Source organism: Diadema antillarum, unplaced genomic scaffold, assembly GCF_040938485.1.
Source record: "Diadema antillarum isolate AM-2024a unplaced genomic scaffold, OU_Dant_1.0 seq00000563_RagTag, whole genome shotgun sequence".
Classification (NCBI taxonomy): domain Eukaryota; kingdom Metazoa; phylum Echinodermata; class Echinoidea; order Diadematoida; family Diadematidae; genus Diadema; species Diadema antillarum.
This window is the reverse complement of record NW_027271502.1, coordinates 395171-417773: the sequence shown is the minus strand read 5'-3', so window position 1 is coordinate 417773 and position 22603 is coordinate 395171. Positions and strand designations below refer to the sequence as shown.

The 22603-nt window shown below is 36.7% G+C and overlaps 1 protein-coding gene across 1 annotated transcript in view; it reads right to left on the bottom strand.

The window, feature by feature from the left end:
* LOC139735084 (GRAM domain-containing protein 4-like) overlaps positions 1-19313 on the bottom strand; it is a 32034-nt gene extending 12721 nt beyond the window's left edge. The window contains exons 1-8 of the mRNA XM_071645857.1: positions 19283-19313; positions 18405-19057; positions 16064-16295; positions 14215-14344; positions 10074-10153; positions 8337-8487; positions 7907-7932; positions 281-372 (exon numbers count right to left, since the gene is read on the bottom strand). Coding sequence (XP_071501958.1) covers positions 281-372; positions 7907-7932; positions 8337-8487; positions 10074-10153; positions 14215-14344; positions 16064-16295; positions 18405-19057; positions 19283-19313 — 1395 coding nt within the window. The remainder of the gene's footprint in view (positions 1-280; positions 373-7906; positions 7933-8336; positions 8488-10073; positions 10154-14214; positions 14345-16063; positions 16296-18404; positions 19058-19282) is intronic.
* Positions 19314-22603: the final 3290 nt, after the last annotated feature.

The window sequence follows — 22603 nt, the reverse complement described above, 5'->3', positions numbered from 1 at the left end:
TCCTTTTACTTTGAAATATCAGGATTCAAATTCTTAAAAGAAAGCACAAAGACTATTCATCTGCCAAAGGAAAACTAAAACATTTGTTCATTAGATCAGTATAGCATTTTGATGAATGAACTCTGAGAATATCAGTTGCAATAAAAAAAGAAGAAAATAAGTAGAAGAATATTTTCATGCATAGCTACACTGTATGTGCTATGTCATCAAATGAGGCACCAAAAAACCCAACAACATTATTCTGTTTACTATTTGACATGAATTATATGGGCAAACTCACCAAAAACACAAGGACTGTGCACGCTGGTGATTTCCAAGACACTGCCGCTGCCATGGCTCGACAGAAGAGTAGCCCGGGCTCATAGCCAGCCTCTGCAACCCAATCACAAGCATGCATTAGATGAACAGAATAAAACGAAAACTGCCATAACCTGCCACATGATGAGTCTTACAGCATGTACCTGACACTAGATGAGCTTTATACTATGTATTGGTATTTGTAACACCTCAAAACACATTGTGTCCAATATCGCCGAATGGGGATAGAGATAGCACTCTACAATGTACATCTATAGAAATGAGAAGCACTCTTGCAGTTTTTCTGGACATCATGCATTCATAATGATGATAACGCTCATTTTTAGTACAAAATTTATCACATAATGTAATCTTTAAAAATTCAAACCCCATTCAATGAGCATGTACTATGATGCATACATAAAAACTTAAATCACTAGCAAAGAGCATCTCATATCTGAAGTTAACTCACACACATTGCTTCAGTCACAGTACATGCATTTAGTCGGGTTCCTTATGTTAGAATTTAAATTTCGTCACATTTTTGTGGAGAGTTTGAAAACTATACATTTTTGGAAACGTTACGGTATAAGCAATCAGAAAAACAATGTTTCCATTTGCACCGAATCATTTATGGCCGCCATCTTGGATTTTACAAAATGGCCGCCATAAACAATGTTTTTGTTAATATATCTCAACTTCTAAGTGACACAGACCTTTTATTTTGACAGCTAAAGTACTATTTTCAGGGTCAAAGAATCCAATGTTCCTAATTTCATGTGTGTTGAGACATTTCCTATAGCATTTCTTGCAAATTCTTATTTATTTTGTGACAGATTACGTAATATCAATTTACAAAGATTTTATTTAGGACTAATGAAGTGTCTACCTAGGTCGTCATGCCTCAAGCACAGGGGATTTTGTGTGTGTGTGTGTGTTTTTTTTTTTTCAGGGTGTTCCCGCACTTGCGTGTGTGTGTGTGTGTGTGTGTGTGTGTGTGTGTAGGTGGGGGTGCAGTACCGGGGTGTGGGGAAATCAAGGTCAAGCCCCTACATCTCTTCTTCAGGGCATACCAGGAGTAACAAAAATGACTTATTTTCTAGGATAAGAATCATGAAGAGGTAGACACATTGTTGATCTTCCATGCTGTCCTATAGCATCACAGCGAAACTCATCAAATGCAGAGGTTTTCTTCTCTACAGACGCAGAAGTCCTTCTTCTTCTTCTTCTTCCCTTCTTCTTCTGATTAAGTGTGCCTCAATCATTTAGCTGAAGATTCTTGCAGACGATTAGTGTTCTAACAGTCATAGCAAATATAGTCTCTATTGTTAGTTATAGCAAACTTTGAGCTCATGCTAAAGAACATGTCCATATTCATGACCTCTGGGTTATGGATATAGAACCTATATTATAGAGAGCCATAGGGCCAATCTTCTATGCGTTCACTGGTGCTGACAACACTGGAATTCTGTACGCATAGCAACCTGGCTGCAACAAGTTTATATGAAGAAAGAGATGCAATCAGTTCTCTGTAGATGCTTTCCACAGGGGAGGAAGGAACTGAATTTGGTTGCTGGCTACTCTGGCAAGCTTTGTATGTGCAGTCTACTAACTCAAATACATCCACATCAGGACTATCTCCGAACTGCGATGGCATCTCTTCTGCAAGCATAGGGGAGAAATTGACAAGCTACCTCCCACCCTTGGAGCTGTGAGACATATATGCTACAAGAGTCCATACCCAAGCCAGAGTGAGAGGACCCACCAGCATTGCTCTGCAGGATCCTCAGTTTGATCCTCTGCAGTATGGCTATCAGTTTTTACCATTGGATTTCTTTTTTGATATAAAAAATGGTTTCCTCTAAGATTTAACCCATTTCTATCATGAGGAGCATGTTTTCTCCTTGGTGGAACATTTAAGTATGATCATTAATTTGTGCAATAATCAATGAATCAGAAAATGTAATTCGGGTGAGTTTATCGTTGAATCTAGCTTATTTTTTGTTACCCCTGAATTTCTTTGCTGGTGTGGCATTGAGTGTCACAATGATGAGGACACTCAAAACAAGCACAATTAATGTATGAACTGAAGGGTGGTGATAATGGAGATTATAATAATGTAGAGAATGTTGTTGCCTCAGAGAATAAACCCATATTTGTCATTAGGGGTATATTGGTTCGTAATGGACACTAACTACCAAAGTGGACATTTACATGTAAGTCTGATTACTTGTAGAACAGTTAATGAAACAGAACATGTCAGTTTGTGGTTGTATCTACAACAAAGATTTTTAAACCATTCTATTTCTGTGCCGAGGCAGCAGGGAGTGTCAAAATGATGAGGGTATTCAGACCAAAAATGAAACTGACAATGACAATGATTGAGAAGAGATGGAAAGAAAGTTGGCTGCCTCAGAGATTAAATCAATTTCTGTCAGGAGGATTATGCTGGTTCTTTGGTTAGACACAACTCATAAAACCCGATACAATTAATCACTTTGATTATCAATTTTATGCTGATTACTTTAGAAAAGTCATCAGTGTCAATTTCAAAAAAAAAAGAAAAAAAAAAACAAAAGTAAAAAACAGATATGAAATACATAAGAAAATCCAAAAATAACAAAATACATAAGAATTGAAATGACTTTCATGATGTAATTGCTGAATATGCTACAACAGATATACAAACCAAAAAGTAGACTCTCAATTATCTAATTAGACTAAAATGTGATCTTGGGCTTAATTTGCGTAATTAATTGATAATCTAAGATTAGAAATGTATTATTTCAAAAAATCTTATGATACAATCGTGTAGATTACGGGTGTCATGCACTCCAAATTTCGTCGCGATCGCACCACTGATGGCCAAGATTTGGAGGGGGGGGGGGGCAGTTTTAGCACAGCCAAAAACGCCTGGACCGATTGGGGGTAATGGAACATTTATATCTGAATACTTAATAGAGACAATGAAATAGGAAATGTCAGTCAGGCAAGTTCACAGTTGAATCTGACTCTTTTTTATGCCGTTTCCTCTGCCATTGGAATTATTCTTAGATGCCTGTTAAGAGATTAAATCCATTTCTCTTATGACGAGTATACTGGTCCCACAGCCACATAGAAACTAACTTATTGCAATGTTCATGTCTGGTCACTTGTAAAACAATTAATAAAATTGAAAATGTCAGTCATGTGAGGTTATTGTTGAATTTAGCTTATCCATTTTGCTACCATTGGATTTCTTGGCCCTGAAAATGGTGGTTTTGCTGTCAAAATCAAATTTTTGGGTAATTTAGAAGCCGATATATTGAAGAAAACATGTTTTACGGCGGCCATTTTGGAAAAATCCAAGATGGCGGCCATATAGGTATCGGCGCAAATGGAAACATTGTTTTTCTGATTGCTTATACAATAACCTTTCCAAAACAGAAACCCAAGATCTGAAGCTTGATTTTGACGCTAATGATGCGTCTGCTCGAAATGAAGGCCAACTTTCTCACTATCACTTGGAAAAAGAAATGATTACAATTTCCCATTCACACTCTAATGAGCTTTTTGTTTCACATTTCAATATAAGAAGCCTTAATAAAAATTTTGATAAATTACTTGTATTTCTCAACGAATTACAATTTAAACACAGCATAATTGGTCTCAGTGAAACTTGGCTCAAGGAAACGTCACCTTCTTCTCTATTTACCATAGATGGTTTTAAATTAGTTACCAACAACAGGATTACCAAAAGAGGTGGTGGTGTTGGTTTTTACGTCACGCAAAATTTAAACCATAAACTGTTAAATGAATATTGTATCATGTCTGAATGCCTTGAGAGTATTTTTATTGAGGTCATGACCCCTACTAAGGGGAATATCATTTTTGGGGAAATTTATAGACCTCCGCATTCCAACCTTAATGAATTCACTGAGCGGTTTCACAATCTTCTCTCTAATGATTATTTTGATACTAAGACATGCTTCATTATGGGTGATTTTAATATAAATCTTTTAAATTGTAATGACGCTTTATGCAGTCAAGATTTTCTTAATTTCATGTTGTCAAACTCCTTCATTCCTCTTATCAGGAAACCTACTCGGATATCTGATGCTACTTCTACTCTCATTGATAATATATTCGTTAATAATGTTTTTGCTGATGTTACTTCTGGTATTGTAGTTTCTGATATCACCGATCATTTCCCGATACATGCGCTTGTACCACAGTTTTCTATTAGGAAAATGCCAACCCTTAATTCAGGTTCTCGTGATATGTCCGAATGTAATCTTGATAGACTTAGAGAGGGATTGAGGTCAGTTGATTGGTCCTCTGTTTATAACCAAAGAAATGTAAATTCGTCCTTTGATGTTTTTATGAACATCCTTATAAATATGTGTAATGTTCATATACCCTTATTTAGACGATTCAGATCAAATTATAAGAGAGTACCAAAACAACCATGGATTTCAAAGTCCCTACTTAGGTCTATCAATAGGAAGAATAAATTGTTTTACAGATACCGAAAATCTCCGAATGATGTAACCAAATCCCGTTATATTCGTTACCGCAATGTACTTACTTCTTCGTTGCGCTTAGCCAAGCAACTGTATTTTGCAAATCAGTTTGAAAAATGCAAGTACGACATTAAGAGTACGTGGAGGGTGATAAACACAGCTTTGAAATCTAGCACTGTTACAAATTCCCCTACTCATATTTTGAATGACGGTCATCAAGTTGATGATCCACAGGAAATGGCCGATGTATTTAATGATTACTTTGTTAACTTAGGACCTGATCTTGCTAGCAAAATACCAAATACCCAGACAACTTTTCATTCTTTTTTAAAAGACAGGAATGTACAAACCATGTTTTTCATTCCTATTGTTGAAGAAGAAATCAAAGAAATTGTTGATAACCTGAATATTAAGAAAAGCATAGGTAATGATGGTATTTCGGCTTTTCTTCTGAAGAATATAATAAATGAAATAATTTCTCCACTCACTTATATTTTCAATCAATCTTTATCTAGTGGCAAAGTCCCAGATAATATGAAAATCGCTCGAGTTGTTCCCATATACAAAAAGGGTCCACAAGAATTTGTGAGCAATTATCGCCCGATTTCTCTCTTAACCTCAGTCTCAAAAATTCTTGAAAGGCTTGTTTATAAACGAACTCTTAGATTTCTTGTTAATTGCAATATTCTTTCTAATTTCCAATTTGGATTCAGAAAACAGCATAGCACAACTCACGCATTATTAGCCTTCATTGATAAAGTAGCTCATGCTTTAGATGATGCTTCCCACACCATCGGTGTTTTTCTCGATTTTTCGAAGGCTTTTGATACCATTGACCATCAAATTTTGCATTATAAGTTAAGCCATTACGGTATCCGTGGGAGGGCTTTAGAGTGGTTTAAAGACTATCTCACAAACAGAAAACAATTTGTTTACATAAATGGCTATGAGTCAGGTATGACGTCAACTTCTTGCGGTGTCCCCCAGGGTTCTCTTCTTGGCCCACTTTTATTCATCCTGTACATCAACGATCTCCAAAATTCGTCACAGATTCTTTCTTTTATTTGTTTCGCTGATGATACAAATCTATTTCTATCTCACCGCAATCCCAATACCCTCGTAAGTATAATGAATAATGAATTGAAATCTGTTCAGTCCTGGATTTACGCTAACAAGTTATCATTAAATGTTGATAAAACACATTATATGTTATTTAGCAATTCCTTGCAAGTTATTCCTGATGATGTTAAGATTAATGATATTAACCTAACCCGAGTAGATAGTACAAAGTTTTTAGGACTTTACATCGATAGTGACCTTTCCTGGAAAACTCACTTTAATTTTTTAAGCAAAATTTTGTCACGAAATACAGGAATCCTAAACAAACTGAAACATTTTTTGCCCAACCATATCTTGCAGATTGTATATTCAACCATGATTTCCCCATATCTTAATTATGGAATTCTTGCGTGGGGTAACGCATCTAAATACTTACTGGATTCACTTTTTCTTCTTCAAAAGCGAGCGATCAGAATTATTAACCATGCTGGGTATTTATCTCACACTAATGCCTTATTTCAGAAAAATAAGATTTTAAAACTGATAGATTTGTTTGGTTATAATTTAGGTATTTTTATGTATAAACTTTCCTCAAAAGATCTTCCTGGTGTCTTTTTACAGATGTTTATAAGAAACAATTCTGTCCACCACTATCCAACTCGCCAGAGTGACGCTTATCACCTTCCACGAACTCGAACAGTTTTCGCTAAAAACACAATTATGTATACAGGTCCTAAATATTGGAATGATCTCCCAACAGAGGTTAAAAGCTGCTTGTCATTATCATCCTTTAAGCGTAAACTCAGACAGCATGTATTGAATAGCTACAACACACAAGTGCACTAAAATTCCTTTTTATTATGCTGATGGCTGCTCTGTTATACTACTCGGTTGTTGCCATGTGAACAGACTCATGCATATACATTTTAGTTGCATGCTCTCTCAAATTCCTTCCCATCGGTGTTTTTCCTTCCACTTCTAGTAAGACCTTGGTCGTGTCGCATAGTTTCCCCTCCTTTCTTTCTTTCCTTTCTTTTATGCATCATTGCAGCTGGCTGGCATATCACATATAGGAATTGCAATTGATTCATGTTCTCCATTTTTCAAATCTTTCCCCGTGTCTATGGAAGCCGGAATGTTTAAACCCTAATAGTACTTAAGTATTCACGTCATTATCACTCCCATGTCTAAATTGCTATGAGAGCAACTGCTATAGTGTGCAGCATGTGGTTACTTGTTCTCATTTTATCACACACATAAATGCATGTGAGAAGAATCTTCTGAGCCCCGAGTAATAGTCATTCTCTTTTGTTTATCATTACTTTTGGTCTTAATTGTACCCGTGCTCCTCATCCTGTTCCCCTTACTAGGCTTTTGTTGGGACCTACACTAAACAAGCTTTGCTTTTTAGTAGGTTCCATCGTATTTCTCTTCGCATCTTTTACTTTGATTGAAAATGACACATCGACCGTTATGTATTACTTTTGTATTCCTATTTCTTCATGTATATATCCAAGCTGGACATTCTGTATTATATTTTGTTATATACCATGTATTTTCCATCGAGAAATACGAAAATAAATTGAAATTGAAAATTGAAAAATTTTCATTTCAAATCTTTCATGAAAAAATGAATAATTTTGATACTCTCCAAAAAAATCCGGCGAAATTACATAAGGAACCCGACTAATTATTGTGATTTATTTCCTTTGATGTAACTGAAGTTCAAGCAAAAAATGAAAAATAGCAAAATGACAGCGGTCACTTGTGTGCTCCTCTAAGGATTTATCATACAGACATGAAATTTAATGAAACTTTTTTTCACTGGGTTCAAGAAAGTAAATGCACATATCTGACATTATTTGATATGAATATTTAGATACATCATGAATAGTACTGTTGGCTCTTCATATGTATTCAATTATTTCAAATGCATTAAAATCACTACACTACATTTGATATTAAATTATACTATATAGTATCTAATCGAATTGAACTGATATGTTAAAGACAGAAATAGCAGATTTCTATACAGGTTTGCCACTTACTGAATCTCTTCAGGTTTTCTTTAAGCCTGCAAGAAAGGCACAAAAATAAATGCTTCATGAGAATGCAGTTTACAATCATACTCAACACGTTATTGAAATATATCAGTGTTCCATGCTTCCCAATTTCAGAGTTATTTGAAAACACACGTTAAATATTTATATTTTGTGACATGACACTCCTTTGTAATTAAATTAGCAACATCTCAAACATATTCTAATTTTATCTAAAGAATAGTATATTTCGTTCATTTTGATTCTTATATTCCACTTCACCTTAATAGAAAGTTTACCTCTTCTATGTTTGTGTCTGATTCATGTTATCATAATTTTGCCACTTTCTAGAAAGAGATCTATACAGATAAATATCACATTCAAATAAAATCAGATAAATATCAATATTCCTGTTGTTGTTGTTGAGTCTTTTACTCACTTCTTGACAGTCAGCTCATCTCCCCCGGCAACAGGCTCTGGTTCCGCTTCATCAGCCTCCTCCGTCATGTCGCTTATCACAGACCAGACTCTCTCCATCACGTAACTCTGAATCTTCTCCCATCTTGTTGGTGGAGGACTGTCAAAGCCATCTGTAGAGGGCGTACATCATAATGAATGTAGGTACAATTGTTACACTTTAAAGGCATTTGTTACTATTAGCAGATAAAACAAAAACACAGCTGTAGTGATTCAAAATAGTTCTAAAATGTGAGTTAGGGGTGGAAACAACCAATGTAAAAATCTGAATCAGTATAATCAATGTTGAGTATTGTTAAATACACAAAATGTGAACAATAGTTATAATAAAAATGTTTCTAGACTAAACCGTCAGCAGTTACTGTTTACTGATAAAAATAATGATATCTCCTTGTATTTGGGGTTTTATCACGAAATTTTTCATGTGGTAGGATGTTTTGTGATACAACTGACCTACACAAATGTATCTAATGCGACATCTCAAACATTTTTTTAATCACTGCTCCCAATGGTAAACAGTGCCTTTGATATAAGATACATGCCCATATCTACAGATGTTAGTCCTTCAGACAATCATCTAGACACTAAAGCCTTCAGAGACTAATCTCTCCCATTTTACATCTGAAAACAGATCTTACATGTCACCCTCAAACAGTCTCCATCAAGATTCTTGTATTGCGGTCAGACTTTGAATAGGATACGCCAGGTTCATTGAGATCATTGGTATAATGCTCCAAATTTCCATCTAGAGGAAAATATCCATCCTTGAAGATGCAACTACACAAATTGTACCTGACTATTTGCCCTTATCAATGTATTTGATAAACTAATTTCCTTCAACTTTGGAAGAGGAAAATGAAAGACAAAGTACTTTTCCATTTTGGTTGCTTTCCTTCTACTTCTCCTTGTAGACTTACTTGAAATTTAATAAACATTGAAATCTTTATGAATTAATCATTTGTTTTGTTTTGGAAAGAATGTTAAAAAATTTGACAACATTTTAATCCTATGATTTTCTTCTGATAAATGGCACATTTTGGAATAAAAAAGAAATACCAGGCACTCAAATACCATGGCTATTCAGAGTCATTGACAGAATGAAGCGACAATTTTCATGACCACTCAGCGTAAGTGTATATTATATGCCATGCAGTCTTCAACGAGTCATTTTATGGCACTTTGTCTGTGTGCGGCTTATCTCGGAAGCCCCATTATACATGTAGTGTAGATTTATCAATGGATCTACATGCTGCATAATTTATCACTCTCGACAACTTCCCTGTACAGCTTGTCTGCAAAGCAATTATGTTTCCAGAAATAAACATGAGCTCTTTATTCTCATTACTAACAATTCAAGTCTGTCATTTTGTACAAGAAATGACAGACTGCTGGTATCCACAGCTGGATGACATTATCTATTACAGATTGAAATGATTCTGATTCAGTTTGAGACACATCCCAGCACACATAAACACACACACACACACACACACACACACACACACACACAAACAAACACACCCTAAACCATAAAGGATACTTTATGACCAAGACATAAAGGAATCTGGGGAGAGAAAAGTGTACAAAAAAAAATTGATTGTTTATCAACATATCTTTTATGATGCACTGTCCCAATTCATTTTGAAATATTTCTAAGAAACACTTCATGATTTTAAGGATTTTTTTTCAGGATACAAACCAAAGAGAGATGATTCATCACAGAGTGTGGTAGTGGGTGCATTCACCTCCTCAGCGTCTCCAGAAATCTGGTGCGTCATTCTGAGAAGTAGACATATCCATATGATACAAATAATAGACTGTACAACTACGATATGGGAACTTGTTACAGTATACAGTTGGCACCTCTTTATTGGGATTACTCAACTCCTTATGCTTCAAATACTGTATATGCTGAATATTTCGCGAGGTTTTTATTTTCGCAAGTTTCGCGAGTCAGGTGCTATTCGCGAAATTAAAGACACGCGAAAATATTGACTCTGAACCCGATGTGAATGTGATGAACAAGTGTACTTTCTAGTACTCTTCTCCGTTCAGTACAGGACTCCACAATCACAAATTTAAGCACTCGCGAAATCGTCAGGAATTCCCGATTCACGGAAATTTAGACTCGCGAAATATATGGCGTATACAATAATGCATTGTACATGAACCTCATAGCAACTTACAGTCACCACCTCTTTATGGGGATTATTCAGGAGAGAGACCTTTTGTCCAAAGTATCAAAGCAGCTGTCCTCATTAAGAGGTGATAAGTGAGACATATTGTATGAAGGCATTCAAATCCGGCATGAAGTTTAACATATGGAAACATATCACATCATAACTTGAACATATTTGGAACTACGTGCATTGTTCATATGTGACAGTGCACCTCAAAACGAACATAAAGTCGCACACACTGATTTTGCGTGAGGACTGAAAATAAGTGAAATGGGTCAACCTAGCCGATCTTGACTTTTTCATATTTTCTGAAAGAGTGGGTCTTCTTTTACATTATACTAAAATTTGGTATCATAAAACGGGCAGGAAAGTGTGTTTTTTTAGCAGTTTATCTCGAACATTTTTGGTAGAATACTGTGATCAGGTGTGTCTTTAGAATCCCTTTTTCCTTTCTGAAAAACCTTGTCCACACTCTTCACTTTCAACTCTAATAACTTTTGAAGGGATAGAGCTACTGCTTTGAAAGTTGGCATTAAGTATGGACAGAATGTGTTAATGAGGCATGCTTAATTTCAGTTTAATCTGATAATCCCTTCATTGTTGTTACTCTGGTGGTTTACTTCCTGTTTTTTGTCCCATTCATCGCACAGCCATCACGGTTTGGTAAAGATTAAGCGCTTGAATAGACACTGTACTTCAGAGCCTCTTTTCTCAGTTCACACTTTTCCTGAGTTTGTGCTTTCTTTCCAATATTTAGATAGGTTAGGAGAGTCCATTGGATTTGAGTTATACATCATTTTAAAGCTTAAAGTCTGCTCTTTCAGAATATGGTCTTAACTTAAAATTCATGTCTGGCGACTTTTTGTTTGTTTTGAGGTGCAGAGTCACATATGCATTGTTCAGCAATAACCCTCATCAGTGTTTTCGTTTATCAAAGTCCTGAATCAATGTGGGTGGCTGTACAAGCTTTGCAACTTTTCTCAGAAAGGGCGCAGAGATAGCAAAACTTTTTGGCACAGTGCATCATATTGCAACGTATCATACCAGAAGGTAAAAACCGGTGTAATTTCTCTCTATGGAAATTCAAAAAATTAATCCCACGAGAGATGAGGCATACCATGGCCACATCAGACTACAACACTGTATGTAAACCAGGGGCCATATAACATGTGTATCGTACATACAAATTATTTACTTATTTATTTTATCTATCTCTTTTTATTACTACTATTATTATTATTTATCTACTGTATTTATTTCATTTATTTATTTGATTTATTTATTATATATATAATATGTACATATTTATATATATATATATATATATATATATATATATATATATATATATATATTTTTTTTTTTTTTTTTTTGGGGGGGGGAGGTTCTGTCTGTCTAATGGACCAAACCTTCCCCCTCTCCCCCCTCCCCCCCCCCCCCCTCCTCACCACCTGTATTACATCATTCTACTTGGAGGAGCTTCATACAAGATGGTGCTTAAGATTCCAGATGATGCAATGTCCGGATATGAAGTGTAACACCAAACTGAAATGAAGTGTGATTTGTTTGGGGGCAGAGCCGAAGATGATTACACTTCTACCAGTAATCCTGGGATAGGTTGATAGGTTTGCAGCCTAGCTGGTCTGATCTGCTTATTATCAAAGTGTACATACAGCTGTATACACAGATTGGCAAAACTGAGCTCATAATTATGGCACAATATGTTTGACATTATTTTGACAGATGTGATCATTACAATAGATTGGTCATTAGGTACCTAGCAAACAGAACAGGAATCATCATTTAACAATCATTATTGCTCCCTGCTTTATGTATGTATTCCAAAGCGTGTGGCAGTAAATTGTCTTCCAATATTAATGAAGCATTCAAGTGATACAGTCATGCAATACAGTCAATCATCATTATTTTGCCTACAATATTATCTGCTCCGCAAAATAGGCAATGCAGCGAGTGTGTGATGAAGGTGAATATACAAGTACAGCTGTATACCACGGAAAGGCAATTCAGCACTATGTATAGTGTGAACGAACTTGGAAACAAGCCATCCAAGCATATCTACAAAAATGTGTTATGTGAATAGGAACATTCTCTCATTTTAGCAGTGGCAGATCCAGAGGGGGGCACACCGGGCTCGCGCACCCTCTTATTTTTTGCTAAAATTAAAGAAATAAAAAGAAAAAAATGGAGGGGGGCGCATGTGCCCCCCTTTAATTTTGCAAAGATGCCTCCCCTTTACGGAATTCCTGGATCCACCCCTGGTTTAGTGTTGGGTTTGAATCATCCTGCAAATCCACATTGCTCACTCTTCATGATACACTGTACTTATACATCAAGCAATGTACATGTACATTTAAAGCTTCTCGGCATTTCTCTAAGTTCGGTTTCTAACCCAGTGGCACAACATTTGCTCCTGTCTCATTTTCTCCAAGGACTTGGGTCCCGGGTTAGGGTTGTGATACTCTAGTAGGGTTTTATGTTTAGTTTGATGTGAGGATTAGGGTTTAGGTTAGGGTTATGTTTGGGAGTAGAATTTATGTTTGCTTGCTCAGCATGCAGATATTTCATGGAAGCAGTTGACGCCGAAGCAACTGTCATGGGTTAGAAAACATTAAGGACGAGCTGATACTGCAATATGCCATATTTTCCATAGACACCTGCCATAGTATACTATATATATATGAGACTAACCTTCCATGGGTTAATATAAAGATGGCCGACTATGAATTGTTTAGATGAAAGTAAATTATGCACCTCATCACGAGACACGTCAGTTTGTATTATCATACAGACTCTTGCGTTGATACGGACAATGACACGCTGAAGTTAAAACTCATTTATGATCACTTGAGACTTGGTTCTGAACACCCTGCAAACCATTACAGTATGCTGTTACATGTATGGTTAAACCCCTTCTTGGTGTTTTCACTTTCTGCAAATCTTGTGAGTCAAGTGATATTCACAAGAATTAATATCTCTCACAGATACTTCCTCGCATCATAATGGTAATGATGATGATGATGATAATGATGATGATGATGATGAACAGCATTTAATTTTATGTAGTGCCATTTATATGTAGCACATTCAAAGATGCCAACAACTGCATAAATGCAAATATGTTGCACATTTGGTGGAATATTGCTAAATATTAATTCTTTGTTCTCATTCTATCAATATGGTTTTTGAACACAAATTCAAATAAGTCTCACAAAATTGTCTCACAAATCCTAATCCACACAATATATGGTGTATACAGTACAAGCGTATGTACAGAAGTCATGTGAAAGTGTGCAAAATAAACTTTGTGAATCAATATTTGTGCAGGATGAATGTTTAATGTAAAGAGGGCCGACTCTAAAACCATACATACATTATGTGGAGCAGCATATGGCATAGGGCATGTGGCCTGTGGCATACGGAACATTTGCAGGTATCTTTATATTACACGTATAACACCATCTGTCTATGACAGTTTTATTACCATTACAATACTTACCATCACTGTAGGCAATCAGGCATAAGTATCAATGTCCTCGCGATCAAACTGCAATGACTGAAACTTCTAGTAATTGAGAACCTCTTTAAATAAAAGTTTGGCTATTTAACGAGTAATAAGTGAGCGGAGGTGTGCATTCTCACCTGTTATTCTTGTAGCGGTCTTCAAGGGTGCGGCATCTCTGGTTGAGCAGTTCGTTCCTTTCCCTCTCGTCCTCAAGCTTCCGAAGCAGCGGGATGATGTCGCTGTTCTCGTACCGCTGCAATTTCTGAGCTGTACACAAGAAGAGAGCTTGCTATATAGTTAGGACTGTGTGCACATTAGGCAAACAAAGGACTCATTCACTACACAATGCAGAGAATAGCTACACTTCAGGACTAACGAAACAACTCGTGATATTAAGTGGCAAGAGGTTTTGTGTCATCATTTGTCACATTACCGCTAGGTGTTGACAACGCTTCCATGATTACTTGTACTTGGAGCACTTGGAATAATGCATTGAGCTCTACATCAGAAGCGACACTCAGATATAGCAAAAATATAACTTGCAACAAATTCAAATGTTATTGCTAGAACTTGCATTTAAATGGATCGCATAGTTTTGGTTGAGACCTAACTTCAGGTTTCTAACATTTTTTTGGTAAGATAGTGAGAAATCTCTTTATGCAATATGAAAGAGCATGTACTTCCAAGAGGGATTCAACATTTATGTGATGAAATTGGTTTTAAAATGGCTGAGATATCCAAACCAGAGCAATCCTTATAAAAGGTGGGACTCACCTGTTATTACGATTGCTTTTTTTTAACTTCCTTTTTGGATGTTTCAGTCATTCCACAATCCATTTTCATCTAATAAAGATTGAATTCCTCTAACAATGGTATGCTCTGTATTATTTCATAAGTCGTTTCTTGGTATCTCGCAAAAAGTTAAACTATACTACCAAAACTATACCATTCCTTTAAACATGCAAAAAAAAAACTGCACAAGAATTGCATTTTGACCATGGTCTGTATGAATGTCAGTGTTAAGCTAAGCTGAAAATAGTTCTCTGGCTGTTTACTGGAGCACTAACTCTTCACTGGCCTGAGAATGACCCAATTTGTGATTCTACCTGAATAATTAAAGGACAGGTTCACCTTCATAAACATAAGGATTGAGAAAATGCAGCAATGTAAGTAGAACACATCAGTGAAAGTTTGAGGAAAATTGGACAATCGATGCAAAAGTTATGAATTTCTAAAATTTTTGTGTTGGAACCGCTGGATGAGGAGACTACTGCAGCTTGTGAGTCATATGCGTACAACAGTATAAAGAAAATGTAAAGAAAATTCAACATATTTTCACTTTTTTCGCATAATAAAAGACCACTTGACTTGTCTCTTTCTAGAGGCAGGGGGAATAATATTACCCATAACATATGTCGGTAACGAGTCAAGGGAATGTGTACTTTTTTTCAAAAGATGAAATTTTGTGAAATTCTCTTTATATTTTCCTTTATTGTTGTACGCATGTGACATCTGAGTTATTCATACACTGCAGTAGTCTTCTCATCCAGCGGTTACTGCACAAAAACTTCAAAAATTCATAACTATTGAACGGATTGTCCGATTTTCCTCAAACTTTCAATGATGTGTTCTACTAATATAGTTACAATCTCTCAATCCTTATGTTTATGAAAGTGAACTTGTCCTTTAATGTACAAACATACAGTGGCGATGTACATTCATGGATAGTTACATAGCCTGCCCAGAGATTAGGCTAGTGCTTTGCCATGCTTTATTTTGCATGAAAACCCCACAGACGACAAATGGTGGAGTTTGGACTGTGATGCAAACCTTACGGCAAAATCACAAATACAGTATTCGCATTCATAATGATCGTAACATACAGAACACAGCAGAAAACACTGGATGTTCAAACACTGTCAACAAAATGTCCGGTATTTGAATGTCCTAATAAATGCAGGAATTTGCAACAATTTGAGGCCTCACCCAGCGTCTGGTTTTCGATCATGATGTCGACCAGCTGCTCCTGAAGGTTCTCCAGCTGCATCTCATAGACCTTCTTCTGGTTGCCATCCCAACTGGACCTGGAGGCCACTTGGGATGCATCGCTCATCTCGGAGAAGGCATCTTCAAAGGGCGGCTCCCTTTGAGCGGCCCCACCCTGGTGGAAGGATGGGTCCTGTGGGGCATGGTCCTCAAGACTCGACTTTGATTTTTTCTACAATACACATGTCGCAACAACAACAACAACAACAACAACAACAAAATCACTAATGCATAATTTACAAACATAAACAGTGCTTGCACAATGATTGGGAACCACTTAGGCAGGAACACTACTTTAAAGGGATCGTATAGTTTTGGGTGAGACCTAATTTCAGGTTTCTAACATTTTTTCGGTGAGATAATGAGAAACCTCTTATGAAATAGGAAAGAGCATGTAATTCCATGAGGAATTCAACGTTTATTTGATGAAAATTGGTTTTGAAATGGCTGAGATATCCCAAACAGAGTGATTCTAATAAGTGTGGGACCCACACTTTATCATGATCGCTTTGTTTTACTTTGTTTTTGGATGTTTCAGTCATTTCAAACCCGATTTTCATCAAATAAACTTTGAATTCCTCTTAAAATGGTATGCTCTGAACTATTTCATAAGTGTTTTCTTGGTATCTCGCAAAAAGTTAAAAGTTCAATTCTCATCTCCACCAATACTGTACTATCCCTTTAAAGGAAAGCCGGTCCCAAAATAGATGTGGATTGAATGAAAGCAGCAATGTAATTAGAATACATTTGTACATCAGTCAAAGCTTGAGGAAAATCGGGAAATTGATTCAAGACCCGAAGAGTCATGAATTTTTAAAGTTTCGGTGCCGTCATTGCTGGATAAGCTGGATATTCAAGGAGACTACTACACTTCATGACATCATTATAGACAACAATGTCAACAAATCCAACATATTTTCACTTTTCTAGTGTAGTGAAAAGGAACATGACTTGCCTCTTTCAGAAAGCAGGGGGAGTAATATCATCCTGACATTTTTATGTCTGCTACAAATTGATGGAATATGTACTTTTCATAAAAATTGTAATGTGATCACCTTCATACCATTTTTTTTTTTTTTTGGGTGGGGGTAACATCTAGACCATGAAAACAAGCCATCAATACCCAGGTGTAGAATTTGAGCAATAGAAATGTACATTGCTGTACCACATTTACAATGAATTACCCCTTTCTCTGCCATAGATCTTCACAGTGTGCATCGATACAGACATGTCATACATCTACATGACATAACAATGGGTCGTGAGAGTCACAATTGAATGTACTTGATAGTTTCGAGGTAAAGGAAAATATACATTGCTGTGCTCATTGCTTTTCAAAAAGACATATAGGCATTTTAATAGCAAAAGTAATTTATTATCTTCGGTTTTCACATGACTTTAAGTGTGGCAATATCCTTGGGGATCCATATACTAAGTATCGTGTCATTTGTATTCAATATGAAAGGTTCAAACATCTTGCTGAGAAAGGATTACTTTGCAGTCCATTTATAATAATGTACATTAGGTACCTAGTGCCAGTATGTACATAAGGGTATAATTCATATTGAATTCATGTTTTAGCAAGCATGGCAACTTTGTAATGCTTTGCCTGAAAAATTGGTGGACATCATAAAACGATATTTGAAAAACTTAACCCCTTGAAGACTAGTCATAAGTATACTCAACAGGTGTCTACAGGAAATGTGTGTTATAGCAAAATCAGCTCATCCTCAACGGGTTAAAGGGAATCACCTAGTCTCAATGATTTGATTTGACTGCATTGCCTATTGTATAAGTATGAAAATGTTATTTGTAATACTTACTTTACAAATATTTTCATGGGCAAATTATAAATCATTCACCTTTGCAGAATGAAATGTGTTTGCAAATACAAGTGTATTACAGCTGGGATGTTATCATTTTGTTGCATGTTGTGTTGTTTTGTTTTGTTTTGTTTTTTTGCTGTTTGAAGTATCACAGAGGACATAGAAATTGCTAAAGAGGAAAGTCTCCTGATGGGAATCAATGAAGAGATTTGTTTCTTCAGGCAATTATTTGTCAGTTAAGATAGTGATTGAGGTCTGTTACACTTCAAGTAGACTAAAAGATGATAAATGATGCCCAAAGTTCTAAATATCGGTAGGTAAAATTCAGTAACTTAGTAAATATATCATCTATGTATCATCATATCCTGTAACCAAATGCTTTTTTTCCCAATATCGTCCCTTACATCTATAACTTTTTCACCATTTCTCAAGTGTCACCTATGGTCTGTATCTACCTGAGATCCTGTGCACATGGCATCTTCCACTGATATACTCGTCACATCGGGCTCACAGGTCGGCATGGAGGTGCTCTCCACCGTGATGTTGGCCCACTCCTCGCGCCCCTCGTGGCTGACGCCTATCTGAGCAGCCGCTTTGTTCTCATGGCCGAATCTGTTCCTGAGCATCGACAGCTGGGGCTTCAGAGGCATCTTTGGTTCTCTTACTCTACTCCTTACGCGATGTGCATTCGTCCTGTGATGTTTGCGAGATGGAAAGGAAGCATCACCTTCCTCTTCGGCAGTGGTTCCAGAAATTCCTTCGCTCGTTGAGTCGCTGACGATGCTCCCGCCCACGCTGCTTTGATCGTCCGATTGCGCTTCAGAGTCCAAACTGCAATCATTCGAATCCGCGTTGGGGCGGTTGGAGTGCTGGACTATATCAGCTACGAACTGGTCTAAAGCCTGCTTCAAAATTTCGGACTGGGCCTCTCGCCCGGGCCAAGGGTCACGTCGGGACTCAGAAGCAAGGTCCCTGTCCCCTGTTAATCCATTGTGTAGGGACTTCTGACTTGCACTGGTTGCGAGTTCTCCTGCAGATGGATCTCCTCTCCCAAGATGGTCTTTTGAGAACACTTTCTGCTTCCACCTGCCCAGAAAGTCACCCAGTCCTAGACGGGTGAGGATCAAAATACACATGATGATTACAGAACGGCACTGCTTATACTATCATTTAATATTCTTCAATACAAAGAACATAGCACAATTCAATATGTACCCTTCTAATCTAAACACGGAATGCATGTGAAATGCACGGTTACTGCCTGTCTACAGGTTTTGATCCTGTGAGATTGTCAACGACGGATGGAGGTCTACGGAAAGGATTAATCATTTACCATACGGCAGGCAACAAGCTTTCACAGCCATACTAATCCCTGACATGTGTTCCAAACAAACATCGATGGGAATTAAGGTAGCAAAAACACTACACTTCCCAAATCTGTCACACAGGTTGAAACATGCTACTGGTCAAATTCACCCACCAAAAGATAAAAATACATTCATAAACACAATAGACACTGCAGTGTGGATATGAAAGCTAATGCCTTTTTATAACGAAGAACTTTTTCATCTACAACTATGGTCAGTTTACATTGCTCGAGATGCTTATTTGGTCAACACTTATTCCTTTCATTCTTTTCACTCTAAAGAATAAACCAACTTTAGAGTGGGTCCTACTCATAAAGTCCAAAGTCTGATGCATCAGGTGTTTCACTTATATCAACTGGTTAGTGGTTTTTTCTAGGGTCTTTTGAGCTCTTATCCATATATGTGTGTGTGTGCGTGTGCGTTTCTCCCTTTTAGTACAGCAGTATATTTCATTTTATTTGTGTGTGTGCGTTTCCACCTGTTGGTGTCTGTATCAGAGCGTGTTTGTTGGTTTGTGAATTATATTTATTGTAAATATGCATTTAAAAGACAACAAAGAAATGGCATTGGTAAAAGATATATAAAATTTACAATTTTATAACTGGTCACTTCTCAGTAGAGTTTTCTTTATGCACACACCACTTCACAATTCTTGTGTCAAATGATCTGTTTCTTGTGAAAAGTAATAATCATTCCAGCAGTAGCAACCCACTCCCAAGGAGATTCAGAAATTTCAAAAGAAATGACTACACAGTAGGTTCCTGTGAGCAATGGTTAAATTCTTAGCATATTTGTGTTTCACAGTATGGTATGCAGCTGTATATATAATGCATAATGTTTCACAGTTCCAGAACGGAAGCACCCTTTCTCATTTAAGCAGGAAAGAGGATTAGAAATGGAATTACAATGTAGGTATGGTTCCACACTAGTGAGTCAGAAAGCCAACAGATTTAAACACATGGTTTAATACAATGACATGAGTTTACACATATTAGCCTACTTTGATTTTCCTGTGGCAAGCACTACAGTTGCATAAAATATGTATTACACAACTAGAAGAGATTGTATAACCACAAAATGACGTATTCCAGTTTATATACAATTGTACTACTCTTGCTATTATGCTACAGAATTTTAGACAGAATAACCACACAAACCAATTGTGACCATACACAAACATTGAAAATTCTAACAAGTTGAGTACATACAACTAAATATGTAACATAATTTCAAGAATTAATTCTGCAAGTAATCGAACAGAAATAAATACAAGAGACGGGGGAAGGGGGGAGGGGTATTGCTTACCTGTTCACACAGTCCTGCAGAAGAACATAGCAAACTGGGTACAGGGACCTTTTATACTTCAGATTCTATCAACCTAGTGAGAATGACTGCAAATTTTGGTGAACAATTTGACCATGTGTGTTCAAGTTGGGCCCTAATTTGCAACCCCCCCCCCCCCCCCTTCCCAGAGTCTCAAGGGGGGGGGGGGGGCATCCCCTAATCTGCCATGAATGAACTTTACTCTACAGTCACCAATCTACTTTAACTGACTGTCTTTGGAATAATAGCTCTGGTATCACTTCTGTTTCTGGAGAACAATTGTAAAATTCCTTAATATGGGGGTGTGGTGGCCATTTGGATAAATTAAGATCGTATCACCCCAGAGATGCTACATGTGTACCTGCCAAGTTTGGTGAAAATCTGTGATGTTGTTTTCAAGAAGAAGCTGAAAGTGTAAAAAACATTATGCACAGCGCATGATGCACAATGCACACTGGACAATGAATGCTTGCAATAGCTCACTTGAGCCTTTGGCTAATAGGAGATATGACTCAGAGAGATCATTAGCAGCATTACTACTATAGTACTAACAGCTAACGCTAAATCTTTGCTTCATCAATTTAATGCATGGCTGTCCCAACACTCAATTCCATGCATAAATATTAAAATAAATCTAACAATTATAACAAGGGAAGAATAAATGCAGGTTGACCTCTGCACTTTTAAGGTTGCAGCTGTTATGGGTTTGTTTGTTTTTTGTTCGTTAATTTGCCGTTGTCATAAAGCATTTTCTGATATAAATGATACAATTATCATTTCATGGCAGCTTGTGGGAATTAGGTCAACCAGCAGTAATAGGTTGCATCTATTAGTAGTTTTGAGGTGCATTTATCTTATTACACTTAAAAAAAAAAAAATTCAGAGGTATACGTTCACTATTTCAGACGTGTTTGAGCGAGTTTAAGGTGATGCATATTAAAATGCAACCGTGTTTTCAGTCATAGTGAAAAATATGTGGCGATTTCAAATGCTAAAAAAGGGTGATTTGAAATGTGTTCGAGCCTCAAATTCCTTTTAAACACTTGAACGCCATTTTGAAACGTACTTACACACAGTTTATTGCCGGGCTTCCCATGTTCAACTTTCAAATTGCATTTTATATGATTTTTGGATAAATGTGGCATCCAAAAGAATGCATTTCAAACCATGTAAGCCTACACACACACCTTTCAAAATGCATTTTGAAATGTGGGTCTACATTTCAAGTTTGATAAATGCAGTCATAGACTGGTATAGGGACAGACAAGAAGTCTACCATCTAAAAAACATGTCCATAGCCAAGGAAGAAATTGATTAACAAAGGGGTAATAAAGCATTTCATATGATAACTGGAACCATATACTGTATACAAGGTGTACGCCATATATTTCGCGAGTCTAAATTTTCGCGAATCGGGAATTCCCGACGATTTCGTGAGTGGTCAAATTCGTGATCGTGGAGTCCTGTACTGAACGAAGAAAATGTAGATGCGTACGTCACATCCATATAGGGATCAGAGTCAATATTTTCGCGTGTCTTTAATTTCACGAATAGCACCTGGATCGCAAAATTCGCGAAAATAAAAACCTTGCGAAATATTTTACGTATACAGTAGAACCACTGTGCAATATTTGGTACTTTCTTGCACATCAAGTAGGAATGGCTCATGGTGTAATTTTACAGTGGTACTTCATGAATAATGCAATATATTTTCAAGCGCTTAATATAAATTGCATCTTCTTTCCCATATGGAAAATAATATAGCACTATTCCCTAGAATAATTATGGTGGGGAAGATACATTTTAAGGAGATGGAGGGCTTTGTATGGATGTTCATAAATTGTTTCACTGCATCATGCTAGCATGCGGTGTCCCACCCATGCATACTTATAGCTATGTATGAGTACATGCATTTCGTTTCTCAGCATACAGCGATTGTTGGGATTCGTTGAAATTTCCTGAGA